The sequence below is a fragment of the Melanerpes formicivorus genome, unplaced genomic scaffold, assembly GCF_026170545.1.
Source record: "Melanerpes formicivorus ecotype bairdi unplaced genomic scaffold, bMelFor1.0.p_v2 SCAF_30, whole genome shotgun sequence".
In the NCBI taxonomy this organism is placed as follows: Eukaryota; Metazoa; Chordata; class Aves; order Piciformes; family Picidae; genus Melanerpes; species Melanerpes formicivorus.
In genome coordinates, this window is record NW_027142382.1 from 8,203,260 (window position 1) to 8,220,889 (window position 17,630).

Sequence of the window (17,630 nt, forward strand, 5' to 3'; positions counted from 1 at the left end):
TCCACCACCTCCCTGGGCAGCCCATTCCAATGGGCAATCACTCTCTCTGTGTAAAACTTCCTCCTAACCTCCAGCATAAACCTCCCCTGGTGCAGCCTGAGACTGTGTCCTCTTGTTCTGGTGCTGGCTGCCTGGGAGAAGAGACCAACCTCTGCCTGTCTACAACCTCCCTTAAGGTAGTTGTAGAGAGCAATAAGGTCACTCCTGAGTCTCCTCTTCTCCAGGCTAAACAACTAAGGGATAGAAAAGCAGCTTTCTAATGCTGTTCTGTACCAAAAAGTCAGTACCTAAATGCTATGGCTAATGACAGTATTTATGAGTTCAGTTAATGACTAGTTTCAACTAAGAGTTTCATAGTTCCTGGAACCTGTCCAGAGAAGGGCCACAAGGATGATCAGAGGGCTGGAGCACCTCTCCTGTGAGGACAGACTGAAGGAGTTGGGGCTGTTCAGTCTGCAGAAGAGAAGGCTCCGAGGTGACCTCATTGTGGCCTTCCAGTATCTGAAGGGGGCCTACAGGAAGGCTGGGGAAGGACTTCTCAGGATTTCAGGTAGTGATAGGACTAGGGGGAATGGAATGAAGCTGGAGGTGGGGAGATTCAGGCTAGATGTGAGGAGGAGGTTCTTCACCATGAGAGTGGTGAAACCCTGGAATGTGTTGTCCAGGGAGATGGTCGAGGCCCCGTCCCTGGGGGTGTTTAAGAGCAGGCTGGATGAGGCTCTGGCCAGCCTGATCTAGTGTAGGGTGTCCCTGCCCATGGCAGGGGGGTTGGAACTAGATGATCCTTGTGGTCCCTTCCAACCCTGAATGATACTATGAAACTATGATACCTATCACTGGTGCAGGAGTACATGCAGCAATCAGAACCAAAGGGTGGGATATCGTACTGCTTTACTCTCCATCTTCTAACATACCTCCTGAAGTCTGGGGCAGTGGAGTGAGGAAGAGTATTCTGAGAAAGAGGGTGCTGCAAGAGATGCTTTCTGTGTGGAGAAGACTTTTGTTTATCCAGCTGAACAGCCTATTATTGGATCCAATGGAGCATGTGAACTAAACCCTTGCTGCTGCATAAGTAGTAAGGTCCTGCAGCCAGGCAAAATTCAGCTCACATTTATAACTATTCTGTCGCAACTGGCCTGCTCTGGCTTAGGTGGGTAGCACAATCTGAGGCTTGACTGCACAGTCATTTTGGTCTCATCATACAGAATATATAGGCACCAACTGACTGATGTGGACAAACATTGGCTGCCAGTAACAAAAATAGTTCCATTTTTCTTCTTTTTTTTACATTTCACTGAGTCCTTGTTGATTAAGGAATTTATAGTCAAAACTCATGCTGAAGCAGGTTAAACCCCAGATTCATGATGCCCTTTCTTTATTTGGTGACATGTTCTCCAGTTTCTTTACTTAAGGTGTTGCACAATTAGGTCTTCAGTGTTGCTGCAGCACAAAGTTTCAACCTCACCTTAAGTAAATAGTGAATTACAAACTAAAAATGAGATCTCCTGAAGGGTTTTCTGATTTACTTCCTGGAATATAGAATCCTGCAGCTTCTCAATATTAACACTAAGTGACACTAAATGGGCAGACAGCAGAGTGGCATAGTGGGAAAGCCAAATCTTGGAACTTAAATAAAGAATGATGAAGTCTTTCTTTCTTTCTTCCCTTCTGTTTTATCCAGGGGGAAGAAAACCTACCAAAATTCACTTCAACCTGGAGCTGCAATCACAAATAGCAGGGAAAAGCCAGACTGGAAGAAAAGATAATAAATAAACACAAGGGGCAGGGGTTGGATAGAAGCCTTTCCTTTCATATGCAGCATTCATTTGGAAGAGTCAGTGTTTCAACCAGTCATGACCACCATTGTGAAGAGGCACAAAAGCCAAATGCTGAGTGAAGACAAGCTTCAGTTTTCCATGTGATGAAATATGATCCAACTAGAAAAAGAAACCAAACAAGGTAATCATGATTGAGAAAGTTAGCAAACAACCTTCCAAAGAAAGTAAATACACAGGAAAGAGTTCCAGCATCTAGAAGAAGCTGTTAGCTAAGACTCCAACATGTGCATGACAATACTCTTTATGCTACAATCTCATTGTACAGCTCCAGAATTCCCATTACTATCAAGCACTGCAATCACCTGTGACCACCCACGAGAGGAGAATGGTGAATGAAAACAAGCCATTCTCCCTGTGGAGAGACTCAGAGGCTTCATACAGAGGTTTCAGTTTAATGGACCTAGATAGGCCCTTTGTGCTGGACTACGGCTCTCTAGGGAATCCTGTATCCAGAGAAGGGCCACGAGGATGATCAGAGGGCTGGAGCACCTCTCCTATGAGGACAGACTGAGGGAACTGGGGCTATTCAGTCTGGAGAAGAGAAGGCTCTGAGGAGACCTTATTGTGGCCTTCCAGTATCTGAAGGGGGGCTACAAGAAAGTTGGTGTGGAACTTTTTAGGGTGCCAGGTAATGATAGGACTAGGGGGAATGGAACAAAAGTAGAAATGGGTAGATTATGATTGGATGTTAGGAAGCTCTTCACCACGAGGGTGGTGAGACGCTGGAACAGGTTGCCCAGGGAGGTGGTGGGAGCCTCATCCCTGGAGGTTTTTATGGCCAGGATGGATGTGGCTGTGAGCAACCTGATCTAGTGTGAGGTGTCCCTACCCATGGCAGGGAGGTTGGAACTAGATGATTCTTGAGGTCCATTCCAACCCTAACAATTCTATGATTCCATGATTGACAGAACTGTAGAGCTGCTGACAATGTACCAAGGAACCCTGAGTACCTCACCTTTAGGGTCTCAACAGGAAGGCCTGCCCACCCTTTGGGAAACAATCAGAGCATCACCTTCACCTACACCTAGGATTTGCCCATAGATGATTACGGAGAGTGGTCTCCACATTGTAAAAGTAGAGCTCATAGTGATCTTCCAAGACCTTACAAGCAGAGAGCTGGTATGCCACCTGCCCTGTCCGTTCTTTGTGAGATGTATTAAGTACTATTGTACTTAGTGAAGCAAACTATTGTATCTGCAAATGTCATCCTGTCATCGAGCCTGCACTGTCATGTATGAGGCCTCCACCAGGAAACAGTTACTGACAAGCTCTGGTTGCAATGTCAAATAAGCCTGTTCCCAGAAACAGAACTCAATCAGATCTGCAGTAAACCCTGGAGCTGGGAAGCAATGGTAAGTTTCCTTTTTCAGCAAGCCAGCTTCCCCATCTCTCTCTTCTCCTCTTAAAGGGACAAACTCACAAATGGTGGTGAGCAGCCAGAGAATATTTTACAGCAAAAGTGCTGAATCCTGTGGTATTCTGGGAAGTGTTCAGTAACTAAGTTGCAGAGACAGAACATGTGGGAGTGGTAAACACCCCTCAGAGCTGTCTTTTAGGACTCTCTGAGGACGCTTGTAGGCGCAGCTTACGCACTACTGATATTTCAAGCTCTTGAATAGAATTGAATCAAATCTATTTGTCAGAATCCAAACTAAAAGGCTGACAAAATGAGTAAGCCCCCGTGCTGATGAAAAATGATGAATGCAGAACAAGGTTGCTGCACAGCCTAGGTTCCAGCATCCCACTGTTGCATTGAAAAACAACCCCCCAAAAAAACTCACAAACAACCCACCCCCCTCCCAACCTCATAAACCAGGCTTTTGCAGAAAGGAATAACTTCTGAAGCAAATTAGCTTCTGAAGGAGATTTTTTAAGAGAGTTGTGAAGTTTCTCTCCTTTATTATAGCAGTTCATGAACCAAATCCCAAAGCGATATTCTTTGTGTGAAAATAATTATTTGTGTTCTTTAAAGCGGTGTGTCATTTCTTCTGAGACCAAAGCCATGAAGGAAGTCTACCTCCTTGGTAGTCTGCAGCATACTGAAATGGGCAAGAATAGGGGGCATTTCATTTTTACTTCTGTGAACTTCACCCATAGCAAACAGGACAGGAGATTCAAATACTTTCAAGCAGTCACAGATACTGTGATACTCAAACGGTCACAGATACTCATCTCAAATATTTATTTCACGAAGAGATAAACAGCTAAAGAAAGTAATAATTCAGTACTTACATCTGGTAACCTGGAAATCCCTAATCATAGAACACCTGGTAGCTGAAGTTGTCAGACTTGATTCTGAAGTTGTAAGTACCCATCTTTCGCTGATACAGGAAAATGAGAAGGCTCACAACTCCCAGTAAAAAGCCAAACGCAGCAAAGGTGATGAGGATGATGTATCCAACTCTCATCCCAGCATCCTTCTCTCTCTTCAAATCAGCTGCTGAAAAAAAAATACAAAATAAAAAGGTAAGAGGTGAAATTTGAAAAGCTTTGGAATTCTTAAATCTTCTCCTAGAGTAAGAAAGAAGCCTTGCCTACAAATTAGCCAACATGCATGTTGAAGCAGCAAGCTGTGATACAGAAGTGAGTCCGCCTTGTGAGCAGAGTGATTCTTGTGGAAAGGTCTGTGAGCCACAGTCCAAGTTCTCTTTTTGCATACAAGTGTAAGCTCCCTGCAGACATGAGTGTGATGTGTCTTTGCAATTTCACTAATTTGACTCTATGGGTTTCTGTTCAAATAAGAATTAAAGAATCAGCATGGGTGACCTTTTGAAATGCTGCCATACATTCAAAATGACCCAGCAGTGAAGCATTCTCCCATCTTAATCCTGCTCCTATTCATCTGTGATTGTTGAAAGCCACTTCCTTTGCTCTTATCTCATATGTAACACTTCTTTAAATACTAAGTCTTTAGAGAAGGGTTCTCCTTGTGTGCTGGGTCTCTAAGTTCCCATTCTAGTCAGCAGAAATCTGGCTGGGGCAATGAGTGGAGGCAGGCAAGTCACACTGAAGTGACTACCATGGGCTCCTCTCTGTAGCCTGGGTGTAGGCATCTGAGAAGCTCCAGGGTCTCTACAATGTCTGCACAGGTCTGGAAGGCATGCACATGGTACCTGGAGGAAATCTACAGTCTTTTAGTATAGAGCCCAGACACTGAGGAGAAGCACAGAAGGGGGCACCATGGGTCATGAACACTAAATGCCTATGTGTGGGCAAGAGTCAAGTTCCTTGTTGCCAGCTGCCATTGTACTTTTGATCATGTGTGTCTTCTTGCAAACTTCTAATTCATTCTTGTAAATTCCTGGAGCACCTCCAAAAACTTTTCTTTCTGTGCATACATTTTCAGGATACCATTAATTTAGCCAGACACTTGTGCAGTACCTGTACACTTGTGCACAGAAGACAAAATTAATGCTGACATGCTTGCAATTACAGACAAGATGTTTGGCCAAAGGGCATTGCTGGTAGCCACAGAGGTATGCAGTAACAGTGCCCGAGCTACATAACATCCAGTGTACCATTACAAGATAGGCCAAAGCAGGGAGGAACTTCTTCACTGTGAGGGTCACAGAGCACTGGAACTGGCTCCCCAGAGAGGTTGTGAAGTCTCCTTCTCTGGAGACTTTCAAGACCCATCTGGATGTCTTCGATGTGTTCTTGTGTGACCTGCACTAGATTCTATGGTCCTGCTCTGGCAGAAGGATTGGACTAGATGGTCTCCAGAGGTCCCTTCCAACCCCTAACATCCTGTGATCCTCTGATAATAAGTTTAGGCTTATTTCTGAATTTCGGTATGAAACAAAGGAACAAAAAGAGGAAGCACAAGGGAGATGGCAGCCTGTAGCCAGACATAGACAACACAGGCCTTCCTGAGGACATTTATCACTGGCCTTTGCTATAGAATGTGGCCAAGCAGTATAGGCAGAGCACTTAAAGCTTTTTTTATGTTTCACTGCACTTCTGTCCTTCAACTAAGAGATCCACATCACTATCTAGGTCTAGCCTCACACTTAAAATGCAAATCATAGAATCACAGAATGGTAGGGGTTGAAAGGGGCTGCTGGAAGTCATCTAGTCCAACCCCCCTGCCAGAGCAGGTTCACATGGAGCAGATTGCACAGAGCTGCGTCCAGGTTTTGAATGTGGGTTTTGAATGACTCCTGAGATGGAGACTCCACCTCTTCTCTGGGCAGCCTGTTCCAGTGTTCCACCATCTTCAAAATAAAGAAATTCCTCCTCATATCTAGATGGAGCTTCCTGTACCCAAGTTCCTATGCTCAAGAAGCAACTATCCAAATCAGAAGTAGGAGTTAATACCTAGTAGTGTCGCCTTTGCCTAGGAATCAGTGCAGCAGAACCCAAACAGAGCTCCCCTCATCAGAGTCCCTTTTCTTTAATGACCATTTTTCAGTATTAGAAATGCATTGTGGTCTCCAGTGAAAGTGGGAATGAGATCTACTTGATGTAAGTGCTGTACAAGGACAGGTGTATAAATTGCTAGGTGTAAAATGAAGGCCTATTCCAACAGACAAATGCTTGCATATTATGGAAGAAAAATACAATACAGTACATCAGAATGAGTTTCTAAGCCCCAAAGAACATTGTGATCATCACAGGAGAGGAGGAAAAACTACCCTGGAGCCAGTACCATTCCAAACAGAGTGTTAAGATACTGGTAAAACAGGCAACCAGCATGAGGAATGAGTGACTTCTGCCTTCATGGTGACTTCATGGTAGCCATGTGTCAAAACTCTGATAGTGGTGGGTACAAATAGTCACAAGGAGTGATTTACACTAATAAGATATGAATGCAAATGGCTGAAGCAGGCCAAATGACTATAAATGTTAGAGGCCACAGGCGCCCTTGAAAACATCACTCAGGGTAAATGCAGATGAGGCAGATGCATAACTTTCCCTGGAGTACTGTGTCCATCTCTGGGGCCTGCAGCACAAGAAGGACATGGACTTGAGGGAGCAGGTCCAGAGGAGGGCCACAAAAGTGATCCAAGGGCTGGAGTACCCCTCCTACAAGGACAGGCTGAGAGAGTTGGGGTTGTTCAGCCTGAGGAGAAGGCTCTGGGGAGACCTAATAGCAGCCTATAGGGGACCTACAAGAAAACTGGGGAGAGACTAATTACAAAGACCTGTAGTGATAGAACAAGGGGCAATGGTTTTAAACAAGAGAAGGGTACATTTAGATTGGACATTAGAAAGAAGTTCTTTGCCATGAGGGTGGTGGAACACTGGAACGGGTTGCCCAGGGAGTTGATGGAGGCCCCACCCTTGGAGACACTCAAGGTCAGGCTTAATGAGCAACCTGATCTACTTGGGGATGTCCCTGCTTACTGCAGGGGCATTGGACTAAATTGGCCCCTTCCAACCCAGTGCACTGTGATTCTATAACAAATGAGACCTTGATTGTACACAGTGCTGGTGATTGCTCTCTGTTAACCTGCACTGTACCACTCCACCAGATTAACAAAGGTGCTGTGCATCAACTGTGCTCCACCACCTTCATTCATGGTAGTAATGAAGTCAGATCAGGGAATGTGAGGGAACACAACAGTACAATCTCTTATCTCCTCTGATTTCAGGCTGCAGACCTCAATATAACTGCAGTTTACAACATTATAAACACTTGAAAAACTGACTGCAACCTGTATGATTCAAGCTGCTTTCACACTTTACAATTGTAATAACTGTTGATTTTGTGGCTGTTGTGCTTGCTACCTTGTGCTAATAGCTACACAAAGCACTTTATCCTCTCCTTTTTGACATTCCCTTGACCATCTGGCAGTCACTTCACCACGGAGGGCAGAAGGAGGGCTTTCCACACTGCCATATAACTTTGGTAAGAACACTTGCTCCTCAAAAATATGCACAGTAGCACAAAAACCTTCAATCACAGGTCTCCAGGTTCCTTTGCCACTAAAAAAGAATCTTGAAATCATAGTTGCTGTATCCTTCCAGTAAACATCACTTCATAACTCACCAGCTGATTTACACAGAGGTCCCCAGGATGTTCTGTGCATAGCGACGGTTTCTCCAGTTTTCAGGGATCGAACTGTGTGGCATCTCTGCAACAATCAATTCACACTCCAACAAGTGATATGGCTTACTAATTAAAAATACAAAGCCTTCTGATGAGCATGTGGAAGCCCAGTGCTATTCTCACTCGTCAGGGTTTTTTGGTTTCTTACCATTATGCTTTGTTAAACCAAAATGAGCACCAAAAGGAAGTTCAAAGTAAATGGCATCAGGGAAACATCAGTATGAAATCTGTAATCAGTCACAGTGGAAAACACTGCTGGGAACAGGCATTTCACACAATCTCTTCCTTTTCATTAACTTTCTGTTTGTTTTAGAGCAACCTTAGGGAAGAACAAACCTCTCCCTGCATGCCAAGGTTTTGCAATCATTATTATTTGAACGTTTCCTCTGCCCATGGCAGATGTACAGCTCTTCAGTAGTGTGTGAGCTACTAATCTGAGAATTACTAGCTTGAAAGCCCTGCCCTGTGACATGCTGGGAATTAGCTGCTCTAGCTTTGTATGAGCAGCACTTGCAAAACACAACACATTCATCTTCTGCACACGTCCTCGGTAGCACCCTAAGTTCGTTACCTTCCTTTGTTTTAAGTTGCAACCTAAAGGTCTGTGATGGGAACCATAGCTTGCTGACAGTCATTCAAGAGATTCTGTGGTTCTTCTGGAAGTGCACATAGAGGCAGAGAAACTGCAGTACTGTACTATAACCAGCAAAAGAAAACAGGGAAGCACAAGCATGTCTTACCAACTTGTCTGCACAAGAATCACTGGTGCTAACCAGCATGCTTACACTGTAAAACCTCTGCAATCCACTGTCAGTAAGGGTCTTTAACTGGCTCAGAAATAATACAAGAGGTAAGTCCTCATTTTGTGAGCAAAGAGATGAAGCAAACCTACCCTGAAGCAAGCAAACATTTTTCCAGCGTATCAGACAGGTCAGAACGTCAGATCCCAGACCCTGGGCACCTTCCCAGCCATCTCACATCTTTTCCAGCTTTGCTCTTTGATCTCTGCACCTGCTGCAGCTCTTTCTCTCTTCTTTGTAAAAGCCACTGTCATCCTGTGTGAATATGCCTAGTACTTGTCTTCTCCACATGACATTTTAATCTCAGTCTAAGATACCAAATTTGGTAACTTCATAGGAGGCAAATTTTGCATAGAAGGAAGAAAAATATATCCTGTATGTATATATGAGTAGCATAGCAATTAATAATATATAAGAAAGAAGAGAGCCTCACTGATTAACTCTGCTGTGCCTTGTTTACTGCAGATGCTAATCCCAATCAAACTTCACTGTGGGCTAGCAGAATGACCCCATCACAGACCTCTGTAATTCAGATCAAAGTTAGTCCTTTAGTTAACCATGCTCTGAAACTCTAACCCATACAGCTGAAGCCTTCTCTAATAGCAAACCCAGTGGCTCCTAGCAAAGCAACTGTTTGATTCCTTGCAACAATCATGCCAGCCTACACAGTTCCTCTTGTGCCCATCTCTCTTATTCTGCTGCCTTGCACTCACCGCTATGACCCTCCTCAGCTGTTCAGGACTCACAGTGAACTCAGAGCGGGCACTGCTTCCTCCAAAGGAGGGCATAAGCTGGGGGTTGATGAAGCACTGACTTTTAACACACAAAGTCAGCTGTGTAAACTGGAGCCATCTTTCCCTCTGCCAGTCATGTTTCCTGGCCCCACTTTCTTCTTCTTCTTTTTTTTTAAACTGGAGGAAGCTTTATACTTTGAGAAAGGAAACAAATATCTTCTGGTAGCCATTAATCTCTTAGGAAGAGATCACTTGCTTTACAACGAGCTTAAACTGAGTTATTTAGAGCTAGAGGAAAGTGTCAAACAATGGAGGAACACCGAACTGCTAATGAAAACATCCTTGATAGAAAAAGATACAGGAAGGCTGGCAGTGGGAGAGGAGAATTCCTCTGTGTCTGCTATGAAAAAAAAAATATATTAAAAATCCATCAGCAAAACTGGTTTGTTTTTTTATCATTTCTATGGTAGGAGCAACCCTTTAGATGAAGCAGTGCTTTGGAGCAGAGATAATTAGAAACTGAAGTTGTTCCCAGAATGTTGTTTGCTTTATTGCTTTAAAAAGCAATAAGGGCTTAAAAATCTGGAATACATTCCCCTTTGAGTCACAGCCCTAGAAACTTAATGGCGCTGAGTTTCCTTTCCTGAAGAGGCAAATCTCTAGGGTGAAAAATTGATATATATTTTTATTAGAATAAACTTTTATTAGAATAAACCAAACCAGGTTGGAAGAGACCTTCAAGATCATCATGTCCAACCCATCAACCAATCCAACCCACCCAAACAGCTAACCCATGGCACCAAGCACCCCATCAAGTCTCCTCCTGAACACCTCCAGTGACGGCGACTCCACCACCCCCCCAGGCAGCCCATTCCAATGGGCAATCACTCTTTCTGTATAGAACTTCTTCCTAACATCCAACCTGAACCTCACCTGGTGCAGCCTCAGACTGTGTCCTCTTGTTCTGGTACTGGCTGCCTGGGAGAAGAGACCATCATCCGCCTGTCTACAACCTCCCTTCAGGTACTTTTAGAGAGTGATAAGGTCACCCCTGAGTCTCCACTTCTCCAGGCTGAGCAACCCCAGCTTCCTCAGTCTTTCCTCATAGGGCTTGTGTTCCAAACCCCTCACCAACTTTGTTGCTCTTCTCTGGACTCGTTCCAGCAAGTCAACCTCCTTCCTAAACTGAGGGGCCCAGAACTGGACACAGGACTCAAGGTGTGGCCTAACCAGTGCAGTGTACAGGGGCAGAATGACTTCCCTGCTCCTGCTGGCCACACTGTTCCTGATGCAGGCCAGGATGCCATTGGCCCTCTTGGCTTTGTTTAAGGACATAAAACCATCCCAACTCAATTTACTCAGCCTTGTCTGATGACACTGCCAATAGGGCTGCTCACTTTTCGGTGACACACTCATCTGAGCTGACACATTTCTGAACAGCCTATCTCATCGTGACTTCTGTTTATGGCCTTCTAGCCACCCCTGTGCAGAGGTGAAAGGTTCATTCTTAGGCTCCCCAGTTTTGATTTCCCCATTTCTATGCAAGCTCTGTACTTTTAACTATGAGGATGAGGAGCAGAAAGACAAGCAGACACTATCATACAGTTGTATTGCCTCCCACTCCCCTCTGCTCTCAGCAGAAAATGGAGAGAAACTTCAGGAGCTATATTAAATCCTGTTTGGAAACTCCACAACAGGACTGCATGTGGCATGTTGGAGATAAATAGCATACTGGTGCAAAACACTTACTGTCCTGCAGGTGCTTCCTGGGGTCTCCATGCAAATACGGATTTTGCAGTGTAAGTAAACCACAGAATTGTTGACAAAGGAAAAAATCTTCATCTTAAACTGTGCTTTGCTTGAATTCCCATTTTCTAGCAGTGTGGTATATGTATTTGGGATGGGACAGCTGAAAAGGAAAAGAAAAGAACATACATAGCAGCCAGGGCTATAGAAGGCTTGTTGTGGTTGTAGCACGTAAGAGGTTGTCAGGCTCTTTTAGAAAGTCACAGCCTGATCTTCCATGAAGCAACCCTCCAGCAGTGCAGGGGTGATAAGGGGCTACTTGCTGCTTTATTCTCACAGTAACCAAAAAGAACAGGAGATTCAAGAAGTATTTGGAGAGCTTGACAAAGAAGGGAAAGAGTGACAAAGAAGAATTTAAACTTGGCTTCACCAAACATGAACTGAAATAATGTCATATTAAAAGGAATAGCTTTTGTTACTAAGTGAAAGGACCATACTATGTTTTAAGGTGGTAGGTGAGACCAAGGAATATGATATCAGGGTGAGATGAGTGGCCTAGACATGAACAAACTTCCTCTTCTACCAGGGGCTGCAGCAGTATTGTGTATGAGTCACAACACGTAGGAATCAACTAACCTACACCTTTATTGATGAGAGCCACACAAGCTCTTCGTAATACCTGAAACTCAGAGAAATAGACAAAGCACACACTCTTCAATCTTCTTTCAGTACTGACCACCAAAACCTTGTATTTCTTCAGGTAAAAGGCACAAAACTAGGGGCAAAACAATCAAACACAACCAACTTCTACAGTACCCTTTGAAAAGATTTTCTTTTCCTATCTATCTTCCTTGTACAAAGAAGGTGTGACCAGCCAAAATGGTAAGGGACTGTGTATGTATCAATGATGGGAACACACATAAAGATGTTTGAAAGGTAACAAAGCAATGATCAGTGCCACTGGAGGTATGGCACTATGCCATCTGCAAGAGTCATTCCTGTACCTGTTGCTGATAAAAATAAATGAGAGGGGATCCACTGAATTGTTAGTTGGAGTTGCCCAGCAGTCAGTGAGGACCACCTTGAGCTTGCTGTCTGCTCTCTGGATCCCCACTTCAATCAGGATATCATCACTGGCAGAGACACTGAAATTTTTTGGTATTGGGGAGTTTCCAATAAACAACTGCATTTCTGTTCTGAAGTGTCCAGATCCATGCAAATCCTCAAAGATGGTGTAAAGTCTGAAAAGACAATGAACACAGATGTGACTGTATGTTTCTATACATGAGTGCCCACCTCTTGAACAGTTAAGTAATGAAGAGCTCTCTGCAGTCCAGTATGTTAGGAGTCTGTTCAAGAAGAAAGGAGTTTTTCATTGGGGAAGTCAGAAGCATGGAAACACAAGCATCAGAATCCAAAGAGTGGAATGTCTTGGCAAAACAAGTAGAGTAGAGAGAATTATTTGCATGGAGCTGAAGGGGAACAACAATATGAGCTGCCTCAAAATTCAAAATAAAGAGAGTAAAACATAAAGAAGAGTCACAATTTTAAGGAGCCAGGTAGAATAGCATAGCATAGCATAGCATAGCATAGCATAGCATAGCATTGCATAGCATAGCATTGCATAGCATAGCATAGCATAGACTAGAATAAGCCAGGTTGGAAGAGACCTTCAAGATCATCACGTCAAATCCATCAACCAATCCAACCCACCTAAACAACTAACCCATGGCACCAAGCACCCCATCAAGTCTCCTCCTGAACACCTTCAATGACGGTGACTCCACCACCTCCCCAGGCAGCCCATTCCAATGGGCAATCACTCTCTCTGTATAGAACTTCTTCCTAACATCCAGCCTAAACCTCCCCTGGTGCAGCCTGAGACTGTGTCCTCTTGTTCTGGTGCTGGCTGCCTGGGAGAAGAGACCAACCTCTGCCTGTCTACAACCTCCCTTCAGGTAGTTGTAGAGAGCCATAAGGTCACCCCTGAGTCTCCTCTTCTCCAGGCTAAGCAACCCCAGCTCCCTCAGCCTCTCCTCATAGGGCTTGTGTTCCAAGCCCCTCACCAACTTTGTTGCCCTTCTCTGGACTCGTTCCAGCAAGTCAACCTCCTTCCTAAACTGAGGGGCCCAGAACTGGACACAGGACTCAAGGTGTGGCCTAACCAGTGCAGTGTACAGGGGCAGAATGACCTCCCTGCTCCTGCTGGCCACACTGTTCTTGATGCAGGCCAGGATGCCATTGGTCCTCTTGTCTGCCTGGGCACACTGCAGGCTCATGTTCATCCTACCATCAACCAGTACCCCCAGGTCCCTCTCTACCTGGCTGCTCTCCAGCCACTCTGACCCCAGCCTGTAGCACTGCATGGAATTGTTGTGGCCAATGTGCAGAACCCAGCACTTGGATGTGTTCAATCTCCTGCCCTTGGACTCTGCCCATCTGTCCAGCCTGTCAAGGTCCCTCTGCAGAGCCTCTCTACCCTCCAGCAGATCAACTCCTGCCCTCAGCTTGGTGTCATCAGCAAATTTACTGCTGATGGACTCAATGCCCTCATCCAGTGTCACACTGCTTGTGACAGGCCGCCAGCTGGCTGTGGCACCATTCACCACCACTCTCTGGGCTCGGTAAAATCTGAACAGTGAGTGAGTGACCTAGGAAAAATGCAGAGAAGAGACCTGGCAATGATTTTGCAGGAGGATAGAAAGAAAAATACAATGTTCAGAAAGTTAGGAAATAGAAAGTGGATTTGGTGATGATCACTGAAGTTTGGGGCTAGGTTAAAGAAAGGAAGTATACTTGTATGAAGGGAGAACATTCACCATCAGAGCAAACCTTGTGCTGCTACCTTTTTTGTGATCGTTAGTTTGATTTTCTGTCAGCAGTGGATTTGACTCCATCTCACTTGAAGTTGGGTTGATCAGATAAGGATTTGTGAGGCTTAAATTTGCCATCCTTAGCACCTTAGCAGTGTGCATGTGGGCAGTCTGGTGCAGACATCAGTTGACAAGGTACATCATTGTTATTTGCAAAAGGAGGGAAAATAGCTATTGTTACAGGTGGTTGCCCAGGAAGGCAAAGAGAAGACAGCAATTCTGACTCCAAAACCTGCACCAGTAGCTCCCAAAGGTTTGGGGTTGTCTGTGGTTTAGCCAGGCAGTGGCCAAGATTGTTGGCTCATGAATCTATTGGCACATTAGACTGAGTTGGAGAGAAGCTCATAGCAGGGACTTGCAGGATAGCAGACTGCTTAGCCTAGGAAGTACTGTCACTGGATACAGCTAAAATCCCATGGGATTCTTCCAGTGCAGCACTTAGCCACACAACAGCATTTGAAATCATAAAATGTTGTTACTTACCCTTCAGCAGTGTATCCAGAGGAGGTCAAGAGATCATTCTGAAACACACAGTGAATGGGACTGGAAACTTTTAAGTGGTGGATTACTCCCTGAGCAGAATTGTCATTCCGAAGGATGTTTTTCACTATGGTGTTGGTCATGTTCTGCAGCACAGAAAGAAGAAAGTGCAACTTGTGAATGTCCATGTTTCTAGGAGTATAGCAGAGCTACACTTCAAGTGTTCAGGTATTCTCCATTCTCTGGCTGGAAAAAAAAGCAAAAAGCTTAAGCCTTTATTCTCTTAGTTGCTATACAGTGACATATCCACCACCTCTCCTCTTCTTCCTTAGTCTGCAATGATCATTGCTCCACAAGGGAACTTCTGTACTATAACACGGCCTAGGCATAACCTTTGGTGTGGGATCTGAAGAGACAGACATTACTCCCAGACACTACTCATTTGTACCCCCTTCTGGTAGCAACTGGAGTATTTATAGTAGTAGTATCATAGTATCAGTCAGGGTTGGAAGGGACCACAAGGATCAGCTAGTTCCAACCCCCCTGCCATGGGCAGGGACACCCCACACTAGATCAGGCTGGCCAGAGCCTCGTCCAGCCTGGGCTTAAACACCTCCAGGGACAGGGCCTCAACCACCTCCCTGGACAACCCATTCCAGTGCTTCACTACTCTCATGGTGAAGAACTTCCTCCTCCTTGTATTTGTCTAATACAATGATTAATCTGGTTTTAAGAAAAGAGCAGCTTCTGAGAGCTAGAAAAGGAACACAGAGAGTCATGAGAAATGGCTCTCAGTTAAGAGAGGCCTTTGAGTTTTAATGCCTAAGATTCTCCTTCTCTTTCTTGCTTTCTTCCTGTGCCAAACAGAGAGGCAACTTTCCGTCACAGAAAGAGAGTTTCTTTGTTCAAAGAAATGTCTTAGTCCAACATTTCAGCAACAAATAACTGCTACTCCTAGCTAAGGATCTGCCATTGCCCCTCCCTTCATCCCCCTAAGAGTGAAGAAGTTCTCCAGGGCTTCTTCACATTCACTGGCACAGAGGACTTACGGTCTCAACCTCAGTGCCACAGTCGCTCCAGCCTGCCTGCAGCACAACGTGAGTGCCATTGCTAAAGCTCACGTTGCAGTGAGGCTTCCCCAGGTACAAGGCAGTTTCAGGGATAGACTCTTGCTGTAAAAATCTCTTCTGGACAGCAAGGATAATCTTCTCAATTTCACAAGACACTGTCACTGCATCTTGGATGGAAAATGCCTGGGCAGGTTTAACAAGGGGGGCAGGAGGTGCTTGAGGAGAAACATCATGAGTTGACACAGGACCCGTGGTGAGAGGAGGCTGCAACGTGGTGTTCCCTGGAGCTTTGTGATCAGTGGTAGAGAAGTTCAGTGAATCAGGAGAAGAAACATGAGCTGAAGCTTGCAAAGATGTCATAGGAGAAGCTGTGCTGTGTACAGTTTTCTTATCTGCCACTGTCGCCTTCTGGCTGATAGGATATGCTGAAGAGCATGAAAAAATAAAGGTATTGTTGTAATGTACAAGGTCAGATTGACTTCATAAGGTAAAGGTAAACTCATAGGAGGAAGCTGAAAGTTCCTGGCAGGCAAGTAACTTCTTCTGTTTGATTTTTTTTACACATTCTACTTCAAACCAACGCCTTTTTTAATGTAAAATCCAAGAGACACATAAAGTGCCTGTGAGTAAAGCTGAAGGGCTATGCTTCCTGAGAGCTGCAATAATTAGTGTTCTCCAGTAAAACAAGTATAAACAGCTTTTGGAAGATCAGTGCTTCCATGAGATCCCCAATTGCAATTTGCTCAGCAGGTCTTCCTATGTTTTTGACTAGTACTGTACAAGACTGCACAGTTCTGGATGTAGGACATAAACAGGAGCAGACTTTGCTAAAAAAACCTGGCCCCACTTGTGACCACAGAATCACAGAATGGTCTGGGTTGGGAGAGACCTCCGAAGGTCATCTAGTCCAATCCACTCTGCAGTCAGCAGGGACATCCTCAACTAGATCAGGGTGCTCAGAGCTCTGTCAAGCCTCACCTTGAATATCTCCAGGGATGGGGCCCCAACCACCTCCCTGGGCAACCTGTTCCAGTGTTCTACTACCCTCATAGTAAAGATACCAGTTGGTATCCAGATGATATGATCCTGAGTGCTTTGGAAAACGCATTTTAGGGGAGGTCCAGGACAAACTTCATGTAGCAAGACTGTATTCTACATGTGTCCTGAGAGACACAACAGGGAGTTGAACAAATCTGATAGTAGCAATTTTTAATAGTTTTGGAAAGAAAGCAAGCAGTGGAAAAGGGAAAGCACAGGTTGAGATCAATGTGTAGGTCTCTTGACATCCAAGAGAAGCTCTGGGGTTACCCCATGGATCTTTGCTGGTAGAAACAACCTAAAGTATTCATCCACCACCAATTTAGAGAGCACCAAAATAATAAAACTCTGTTTGCAGTGAATCACAAAGGATGTGTCTCATTGCACTGAAGTCCTCTTAAATTATTTAATGGGTTGTACAGACAAATAGCTCTGTTTCCCAAGCAACATATAAAATCTGTACACATATATATCTATAAATAGATATATCTGGAACTCCCCTGGGAGGGTGGGAATGCCTCAGATTAAAATGTTGCTGATTTGAATGTAAGAGGGAGAAAAAGAAAAGTCTAAGCTCTGTCAGAGCTGAATTTCCCAAAGCTCATCATCATAATGTTGAATATCTTAGTGAAAACAGAGCAAAGGTTGGTATCAGTGGAGAAATCCTTGTGACTTCTGCCAAAGAGTAGCTTAGCACTCTGATTACAAAACCAAATATAAATTACTGAGGAAGCCTAAAAAAAATTTAGGTGTTTAAAGACCCATCATATGTCATTTAATAAATGACTTAAGGAAAGAGTGAAGCCAAATGAACTGACTCATACAAAAAAAGTAGTTTGTAATGCTATATATTCATCCCTGCTGCCCTACAGAGGGCCAAACCATGTACCATAGTGCTTTCTGTTACCTTCTCTGAAGAGAAAGAGAAGAGAAGAGAAGAGAAGAGAAGAGTAAGGACGAGAAGAGAGAGAAGGAAGGGAATGGAAGGGAAGGGAAGGG

General features: G+C 44.5%; 1 protein-coding gene across 1 annotated transcript in view; it reads right to left on the minus strand.

Annotated features, from left to right (window-relative positions):
* Positions 1 to 701: 701 nt before the first annotated feature.
* Positions 702 to 17,630, minus strand: part of UMODL1 (uromodulin like 1) — a 56,347-nt gene continuing 39,418 nt past the window's right edge. Inside the window, 7 exon segments of the mRNA XM_068155293.1 lie at positions 702 to 1,937; positions 4,071 to 4,278; positions 7,831 to 7,915; positions 11,174 to 11,333; positions 12,175 to 12,411; positions 14,527 to 14,669; positions 15,573 to 16,018. Of these exon segments, the coding sequence (XP_068011394.1) occupies positions 4,091 to 4,278; positions 7,831 to 7,915; positions 11,174 to 11,333; positions 12,175 to 12,411; positions 14,527 to 14,669; positions 15,573 to 16,018 (1,259 nt within the window). The 3' untranslated portion in view covers positions 702 to 1,937; positions 4,071 to 4,090.